This window comes from Vulpes lagopus, chromosome 7 (genome assembly GCF_018345385.1).
Source record: "Vulpes lagopus strain Blue_001 chromosome 7, ASM1834538v1, whole genome shotgun sequence".
Classification (NCBI taxonomy): domain Eukaryota; kingdom Metazoa; phylum Chordata; class Mammalia; order Carnivora; family Canidae; genus Vulpes; species Vulpes lagopus.
This window is the reverse complement of record NC_054830.1, coordinates 2,092,384-2,101,837: the sequence shown is the minus strand read 5'-3', so window position 1 is coordinate 2,101,837 and position 9,454 is coordinate 2,092,384. Positions and strand designations below refer to the sequence as shown.

Genomic DNA, 9,454 nt, shown 5'->3' with positions numbered 1-9,454 from the left:
GATTCAAGTCCCAGCGCCTCCCCTTCCGGGCTGTGTGACCTTGGGCAGACTGCTTCACCTCTGGGAGCCTCAGTTTTCTCAGCTGCCCGATATGATGGTAATAATCCAACACCCTTTCCCCACCCCCCAGGGGTAATGATCCCCATGAACCGGCTCAGAAAGAGCCAGGCCCACATTCAGTGCTCAGGGCGTGTGGGTAGGGAGAGAACGCACCCAGGTCTGCTGTATCTGCTCCCCCCTCCAGGGGTAACATCGTCCTGAGGTGCCATGTGGGGGTCTGTCTCCCCCACCCAAAGTGGGACCTCTACGGGGGGCTGGCAGCGGGTTGCTTAGGGGTACAAGCCCTGTGCCCAGAAGTGAGCCCGACACTCGGTGGTTCAGTGAATGAATGAGTGAGATGCATGAGAAGGGAGCCCCCAGTGCCCCCACCCCCACTCTGCAGGTCCTGTCCGCCGCCGCTGCCAGGGAGCCGCCGGGCCTAAGGATCAGGGCTGGCCTGGCAGGGCAGGGGAGAGAACCAGAGCTCATCCTGGCCCTGGTGCTCTTCATCCCCAATTCCTCCGTCTGTCCCCGTTCCTCCGGGTCAGGCTGTGAACGCATGAGAGTCACACACGCTCACCCAGAGACAGCCCGAGAGCGCAGCCAGAACTTGGTTCAGGTAACAAGGTGAGGACCCCAGAGCTGCCCGAGCCGCCTCCTCCCCTGAGCCAGGGTTTCCGTCTGGAGAGCGGAGAGATTCAGCTGAGCCCCACCCGGCGGGGGCCAAGCAGCCACCTGCGCGCCCCTGAGCCCAGGAACCCCGGCTCTGCCCCTTCCCAGCTGCGGGACCTGACCTCTCTGGCCCTCAGTGTCCCGGTCTGTAAAATGGAGTTAACGGTGGGACCTTCCTCCCAGAGGATTTCTGAGGAATCTAAACGTTAATAGAAAGGCGGGGATAGCAGGGCCAGGCACCGAGGGCCATATAAGGCTTAGTTGCTGTTGTCATTCGCTTAAGAACGTATGCATGTGGTTCGGGAGGCTCTGGGGGCCTCCCCCTGTCCCCACGCGGGCCGGGCTGTCGATACCCTGCCTTTACAGACGAGGAAGCCGAGGCCGTGGTGTGCGGCACAGCTGGCAAGGGTGGCGGGTTCCAGACGCTCCCCCATCCAAGCGCCTAAGTCAGGGTTGCTGGGACAGCTGCGCTGCTGTCAGGGAGGAGGGCTGGCGGCGGGGTGGGGTGGGGGGGTGGTTAGAAGAAGGTTCTGGAGGCTCCAAGGAAGGCACGCTGTTGCGTCCAGTCCTCCCAGAGCTCTGGTCGCCGTAGTGACCCGGACACTGCCCCAGCCCCCACCCTCACGGAGCTCACGGCCCAGGCAAGAGACGCATGAGCGTCCAGAAGTGGTCACAGCTGCCATCCATGTGGGACACGCAGGCGGCAGGACACGAGGGGAAACCGAAGGGAGGAGAAGAAATCAGGGGAGACACCCTGGAGAAGATGGTACCAGAGCCGAGACCCGAAGGATGGGCAGAGAGAAGGCAGGTGAGGACTGGGCGTGGGCACGGGCCAGAGGCAGGGAAGAGGCCACTATGGTGCAAGCTCAATCGCGTCCCCCAAAGGTCACATGTCGAAGTCCCCAGATGGGACAAGATTTGGAGGCAGGGTCTTTACAGAGGCGATCGAGCTGAAAACGAGGTGTTTAGGGTGGGCCTGGCATCCTTCTAGAAAGGGGTGGCTTGGGCCCGGAGACCCCAGAGAGGGGGACGCTCGCACAGGCCGAGGGGCGCCCCTGCCGGAATCCAGGAGAGCGCGGGGTCAGGCTCTGCCCCTGTCGGCTCCGCGGATGTGCGGCTTCCAGAACCACCGGAGAGCACAGAGCGGACTCCTGCGAAGCTGCCCCCGCCGCGGCCCGGCAGCACACCAGGGCACCGGGAGGACGACTTTTAAGATTTCATTTCGTTTTCATTAATTGTAAGCAGCCGCGCGTGGCCAGCGGCCACCGGACCGGGCAGTGCAGCTTCCCGTCGCCGCGGCGCCCCTGGTCGTGCACACAGCTGTCCGGTGCCCAAGTGGCGGCCAGGGTGCTGCCCCCCCCCCACCCCGCAGCCCCAGAACTTGGCGAGACGGTGGCAGGAAGCTCGGCCGGCACTGTGATGCCTGGAAGGAGGGAGAGGACTTTCTCCCAGCTGGATGTGGGCGCACGTGGAGGGCGTGTCACCCCTGGGCCGTCCAGCACGGGTGCCACAAGGGCCATGGAGGACGGTTTCAATGCAAACCAACTCCAAGTTCACTTCTAGGATCTCACCGGCCACATGTCAAGTGCGCCACCGCCGCCGGGGCTCCCGAAACAGGTGACAGGTTCCCACGGTCGCCAGGAGTTTCGTCAGACGCGTTGGACACCACGTGCCGCGGCGAGCGCAGGGTGTGCACCCACGGCCCCGGGCTGCGGGGTCCGTCCCTCATCAGCCCGTTTTACAGGAGGTGAGGGCAAGGCACTTGGTGCTAGAGGGGCCGGGAGGGGAGCGGGCCGGATTCCCTGTGGCCGGGAGGCCGAGGTGGCTGCACCCCGCTGGCCCCCAGGCGGGACCCTGAGGGGCACAGAGGCCCGAGGCGGGGAAGAGGCCGCGAGGCGCCCAAGACGAGAGATGGGTAGGGAAAGGGGAAGTGAGCGAGGGGCGGGGGCCAGCCGGCAGCCCCTCCGGCCCTCACCCCCGTGTGCACACACGCGCACCCTCGCTGTGCCGCTGCCCCTCGCCCCGCGCCCCGGTCCGCACAGACCTGCCGCCCTCCCCGGCCAGGGGCGCACGTGCCCGCCGCCGCCAGCGACCCACAGCCCCGTCGCCCCGGTGCCCACAGGTGAATAAGAGCGACGCTGGGACAAACTGTCGTTAACTTCCGTGTTGCCAGGGTGTCAACCCCCACCACCGCCCGCCCCTCACAGCCTGGCGGCTCCCCCGCCGGAATTCAGGGAGGAGCTGGGGGTCCCCAGCGTCGTGCAGGAGCTGGGGGTCTACAGAGCAAGCCCGCTCACCCCCACTCCAGGCCCTTCCCCGTTCCAGTGAGCAATCGCCGCCTCCAGGGAGACCGCGGGACACCTGCTTGGCACCGGCGGGCCCAGGCGCTGTGAGGAGGACCCTGGCGCCTTGGGACACACGTCCAGCTCGCTGCCGTGTCCCTGCCTCTCCCTCAGGGCCCCCACGCTCCCCGCGCGCTCCCGACTCCCGCGGCCCGACGGGGCGCCCCGAGGCCTGCCCGGCGGGGGACGAGGGGGGATAGGACAGCCGGATCGGGGCCCCCACAGTGGCTCAGACGCTCCGCACGCTGGAGATGCTGGTCAGGGGCTCTCGCATCCGAAAGCTGAGCGACCGGGAGCCCCGAAAGCTGTCCCTCGGCCTCAGCGAGCTGTCCGTGGTGGAGGACTGGGCCTCGGTGACCTGGGCCAGGCAGTCCCCGGGGCCCCGCAGCCCCAGCCGGAGACACCCGCAGCAGAGGAAGCCCAGCACGGCCTGGCACACCTCGCGGCTGCGGAAGGAGTAGATGAGGGGGTTCACGGCCGAGTTGAGCACGGCCAGCGCCAGGATCCAGTCCATGCCGCGCAGGTACTCCTGCGCCCAGTCCGTGGAGCTGAAGACGTCGGCCAGCAGCAGGCCGAAGAGCGGGCCCCAGCACACGACGAAGGCCAGCAGGATCATGAGCACCGTCTTGAGCAGCCGGCGGGCCTTGCGGCGCGCGGGGGGCCGGGGGGCCTTCTGCCCGTTGGCGCGCACCACGCGGAAGATGGCCCCGTAGAGCGCCGTGATGGCAGCCAGGATGCAGGCGAAGACCCCCACGCAGAAGAGGATGTAGGCCTTGGAGTAGAGCGGCAGCAGGCTGGAGCAGCGCGGGAAGGCGCACACGCAGTTCCAGCCGAGCAGCGGCAGCAGGCCCAGCAGCGCCGCCAGCAGCCAGCACAGCCCGATGAGGCCGTACACGCGGCCGCGCTTGCTCGCCCCGCTCTCGGCCACCGGCCGCACCATGGTGGCGAAGCGCTCGGCGGCCGTGAAGAGCAGGCTGAAGGTGGAGGCGGCCAGCGCCGTGAAGAGCAGGCCCTCGCGCACGAACCACTGCGCCGGCGCCAGGCGGAAGGTGCGCGCGCCCGACAGCAGCACGTTGGCCAGGTAGGCCGCGCCGGTGAGCAGGTCGCTCAGCGTGATGTTGACCAGGCAGTAGTACACCCAGCGCCGCGAGCGCATGCGGGTCGCGATGGCCACCAGCACCAGCAGGTTCTCCAGCACCACCAGGCAGCTGGCGGCCACGAAGACGCCCCGCAGCACCCCCAGGCTCCCCTCGTCCGGCCCGCCGCGCCCCGCCAGCCGGCCCGAGTGGTTGTAGTGCAGCACGATGAGGCGGCTGTGCCCGCTGGCCGCCAGCTGCTGGCAGGACTCGGGGGCCGCGGGGGGCCCCGTGCCGTTCATGGCGGTCCCCTGGGGCAGACTGAGCCCGGGGTGGCTGGCCCGGGCAGGGTGGGGCCGCCCGCCGCCGGCCTCGGTTTCCTGTTGTTTCAAATTTCCTGTTATGTTCAAGGTACCCCCAAGCCGGGGGTGAGGCCGCGGACGGGGAGGGGCATCCCAACGGTCGGCCCCCACCCAGGCTCCCGGGGGCCCTGCGGTCGCCCCCTGCGGCCAGGCCCTGTCTCTGGCCCCTCGTGGTCCTCGAAAGCCCGGGAGGCGCGGGGCCCAGGGAGGGGGGGAACGGCCTCTCCGCGGCGCTCCCGTGCTCCCCGGGCCGGGCCACTCCCCGGCCCCCCACGGGCCACCTGCTCCGGACCGGGACCGGCGGTTCTCTCAGAGGCTCCGAGCCTGCCCAGCACACGGCAGGTGCTTAATAAGCGTGCCCAGTGACGGCACGCAGGTGAGCGCCCCCAGGTACCCCAGGGAAGGCGTAGATGCATCCCGTCTCATTCCCACGGCGCACCTGCGGCAGGCCCGTGCACAGAAGGGGAGGTGGAGGCCCGGAGACGGGTCCACATGCCTCCAGCCTCCAGCGGGAGGGCAACACCCACTCGCGGACCCATGCAGGTCCCCTTCCTGGGGTTGCCCAACCTGCCCCCGAGCTGGCCCTGCCAGGAGCCTCCCGGATGGCCCCCGAGGCAGCCTCTCACCCCTGGAGGGAGAGGGGCTCATGGGAAAAGTGGGAACTCACCCCCCCATGCCCATCCTGGCCCGCTCAGGCCTACACAGCCTGAGATGTCTGGGCCTGGGGTGCGGGTGGGGGAGGGGTGAGAGCAGAGCCCGTCCTGGGGAGTCTGGCTGCGGGAGGCACGGGTTCCCATGAGGGGCTCCAGCAGCCCCGTAAGGGCCGGGCCAGTCGGGAGACGGGGGCCACCGGGCAGCACCCCTCCCTTTGTTCACCGTCCAGCCCTGGGAGCCGCGTGGTCACAGGGAGCCACAGATAGAGGTGCTGCCGGGGGAGGCCGTAGCCTCCTGTCCCTGGAGGTGACCGAGCACAAGCAGCCCCAACAGCAAGTTCTGGGAACAAGTGCTGCCCAGGCAGTGGGGGTGTGACAGGCAGGGGCCGAGCAGCCCCGTCTTCCTCAGGGACCATCCTCCGTAGCTGAGAACTGAGCCTCGGTCAGCAACCATCCCACTTAGACACATTCACAGAGGACACACTGTGTGTCCTGAGGCTGAGCCTGGACCCTAAAATGGTACTTGAGTCCAGACTGAGCCCTGATCCCAAGCTGAGCTCTGATCTTGGCTCTGACCCCAGGCTGAGCCCTGATCCCGGACTGAGTTCTGATCCTAGAATGAGCCCTGCTCCTGGACTGAGCCTTGATCCCAGACTGAGCCCTGATCCTAGACTGAGCCCGGATCCCAGACTGAGCTCTGATCCTAGACTGAGCTCCAATCCTGGACTGAGCCCTGATCCCAGACTGAGTCCTGATCCCGGACTGAGCCCTAATCCCAGACTGAGCCCTGATCTCGGACTGAGCTCTGATCCCAGACTGAGCTCTGATCTTGGCTCTGATCCCAGGTTGAGCCCTGACCCTGGACTGAGCCCTGATCCCAAGCTAAATTCTGATCCCAGACTGAGCCCTAATCCTGGCCCTGATGCTAGACTGAGCCCTGATCCTTGCTGAACCTTGACCTCGGCTGAGTATGTGATTATAGGTTGGCCACAACCCTGACCTTGACCCTGGCTGAGACCTGGCCCTGGACTGGACCCTGACCCCAAGCTGAGCCCCAATTCTAGTTGAGCCCCAACCCCTGCCTAATCCACAGTCCAGCTGCATCCCTGACTCTAGGCTCAGAGAGCAAATTCAGGACTAAAGTAAATGTAATGAGAGCACAGGTTGGACTAGCAAGGCCCAGCCATCCAACAGTGACCTCCTGCCATGAATTACCTGCTGCCTGGTGGAAGGCCCTATGTTCATTATACTTCATTTAATCTCACGATTATCCCCATGCTACAAAAGAGCAATCTCCCTTCTGGAAACCTGCCCAAAGGCACAGCTCTGACCGTGTGCAAGTATGAATGCAAAAGGTTATTCATTGTTGTTTGTAAATGCAAAATATCAGAAGCAGCCCAAATGTCTGCACACAGGGGAGGAGCCACGCCACATTGTAGCATGGAGTGCCACATGGCCATGAGCAAGAGTGGACTGGAGCCACCTCCAGGTTGTATTGCTTAAGTGGGGAAAAAATACAAGAGTGTATAGAGAGTAGGCTACTTTCTGCAAAACAAGGAAGGAGGAATAAGACATACACATAGCTGCTTGTTTTTGCAAAATAAATAAGGCAAAGATAAACCAGGAACCAGTGAGATTGGTTCCCTCCGGGGGGTGGGTAGAGTTGGAATGGAAGGAGGCAGGAGGGGATGACAACCTCTGAACACTTCTGTTTGTGTAGTTTTCAAACTCCATGATTTCTCTTCTGCAATAAAATTAAATCAACAAGTGCGCGGAGCAGAAAGCTTGAGAATGGATCATGAACCGAACTGTATTTCAGATGGAAATCATAACCACCTGAGAAATAGAGGAAAACGAGCCCATGCAACTTTTGGACATGCACTTGTTCTAAAGACAAAAGGAACTACCAAAAGAAAAAAAAAAAGTGAACCTGTTTAGTAGATTTGTTTTCAGGAGTGGAGGAGGTGTAGTGATGCTGAAAGTCTCATGTGTGTATGGGACTGAGCAAAGTAGCAAGTGTACTGATGTTGCTAAGAGCCAGGTCTTCACCGGGGAGGAAATACGATGTAAATATGGAATGGGAGGACATACCCCTCGACCCCATGGGGATGGAATAGGATAGAAAGTGTCAGGGTGGACCCATGATTATTTATTTGTTTGTGTGTTTGTTTGTTTGTTTATTATTTATTTATTTATTTATTTATGAGAGATGCACAGAGAGGCAGAGACACAGGCAGAGGGAGAGGCAGGCTCCCCACAGGGAGCCTGGACTGGACTTGATCCCAGGACCCCCGGATCACGCCCTGAGCCGAAGGCAGAGCAACTGATGAGCAACCCAGGTGTCCTTGGCCCATGATTTAAACAAAAACCTGTTTGTAACTCCGTCTACTGAGACCAGCCAGGAGCCACAAGTGCATTTATCTAACACCCAGATCTCGGCTCCTAAATCCCACCTTCAGGGCTCCTGGGAGAAAGAGCTGATCCAGGAATGAGGCACGGAGAGTGTCTGACGGGCCGGGAACATGTGATGTGCCAGAAAGTAAGGAGGGGCCCCGAGAAGGACAGGGGCCAGCCTGACGGGGCAGCTGTTGGCCAAGCCTGGGGCAGGGTGAGCATCAATACTGAGTGACCTTAAAATTGGACAGACCGGGGGGCACCTGGGGGGCTCAGCAGTTGAGCGTCTGCCTTCAGCTCAGGGCGTGACCCCAGGGTCCTGGGATGGAGTTTCGCATCAGGCCCCCTGCAGAGAGCCTGCTTCACCCTCAGCCTGTGTCTCTGCTTCTCTCTCTGTGTCTCTCAAGAATAAATAAAATCTTTAAAATATGTTATTCTACCAATGTTAGCTTTCCTGAATTTGACCATCGTCTGTTGCTCATGTAGCTACCAGAAGGTGTTTATTTCTAGGAAACGCATGCTGTTTTAGAATAAAGGTTCACGATGTCTCCGAGTCACTCTCAAAATATTAAGAAAAATTAAGAAAAGGGGGAAGAATATTTTCTATGGTATATATTATATACTTCTAGATTGTGTTTATAGGCAGATACAAAGCAAGAGGCTAGCCGTGGGCAGATCCAGCTCTGGAATCTAGATCTTTTCTGCAAAGGGCCAAATGGTAAATATTTTCAGCTCTGCGGGCCAGTCTCTGTGACAATTACTCAACTCTGCTGCTTCAGCAGGAGCTGCCTGGGCCAATATGCACAGGATTGGTGGCGAGCCCGGAAAACTTCCTTTGCAAAACACGGGCTTAGCACAGGTAGTTTCTTGACCTCTGACCTAGATGAAGGTACATGGGAGTTCATTGTAGTCGTTTTGCAACTTCTTTCCTAACTCTGTGGTCGGACTGTGGTCCCTCAATGTCACAAAAGCAGCAGGGCTCCTGGGAGGAATGACGGCGTCGGGGTCCGGGGCTGGGAGTGGCCGGAGGAGCCCACAGCGTCCCTCTGTCCGTGCCAGGCCCTGAAGCCCTGAGGCCGGTGGGGCGTGTCAGGAGGCCTGAGGAGCCCACGGCCACGTGGGCACAGAGTAACGCCTGCCACAGAAACACGTCGACGAGTATTTCTTAACATCCACTAGTTCTCGGAGACACGAAAGTAATGAGTGTTTGGTTCTCTTTTGCGGATGATGGGGAACTGAGTCATTGTTCCGAAAACTGCGAAACCAGAGGCACGGAGCAGAGGAGCGGGCCTGTACCCTGTCTCTCTGCACGGCCTCTATGTCTAGGTAACCAATAATTGGAGGGGGAGAGGGTTTTTGTTTTTGTTTTTTTTATCATGCTAGGCTTTTAAAAATTATTTTTAATTGTGCTAAAATCATAGAGCATAATATTCACCATCTTAACCGTCTCTAAGTGCACAGCTCAGGGCATGGAGCATACTCACCCTGCCACACACAGCCCCCCCCACTGTCTCCAGAACCTTCCATCTCCCCACAGGGAGACCCCGTCCCCAGGAAGCACTGACCCCCCTCCCCCTGCCCCACCCCTGGCTCCCACCACCTCCTGTCTCTGTGGATGGGCCTCCTCTGGAGACCTCCTAGGAGTGGGGTCCTGCGGGAGGCGTCCTTCTGGGTTTGGGTCCCCTCCCTGAGCCTGGTGTCTCAGGGTCCACCCACACGGGGACAGGTGTTGGGGTTCCTTTCCAGAGGGGCTCTGGAGCAGAAAGAGGGCATTAAGGGGACACTGGCCAATGTGGAACAAAGTCTCCCAGCTGGTTCATACAGGCACAGCAGACACCCAACTCCTGGCTTCGCTAACCTGGCCTGTAGCACAGTCACCTGAGAAGTGACATCGGGCAAGCCGGCCAGCCGCTGTC

General features: G+C 61.5%; 1 protein-coding gene across 1 annotated transcript; it reads right to left on the bottom strand.

Moving 5' to 3' along the window:
• Positions 1-2,524: 2,524 nt before the first annotated feature.
• Positions 2,525-5,681, bottom strand: S1PR4 (sphingosine-1-phosphate receptor 4). The gene has a single exon (XM_041762911.1). It carries the CDS (start codon positions 4,429-4,431, stop codon positions 3,283-3,285), a length of 1,149 nt encoding a protein of 382 aa, XP_041618845.1. The 5' UTR covers positions 4,432-5,681; the 3' UTR covers positions 2,525-3,282.
• Between the last annotated feature and the right edge of the window lie 3,773 nt (positions 5,682-9,454).

Excerpts from the sequence above, each read along its gene's own strand:
- S1PR4 (XM_041762911.1), bottom strand. The coding sequence starts at position 4,431 with ATGAACGGCACGGGGCCCCCCGCGGCCCCCGAGTCCTGCCAGCAGCTG.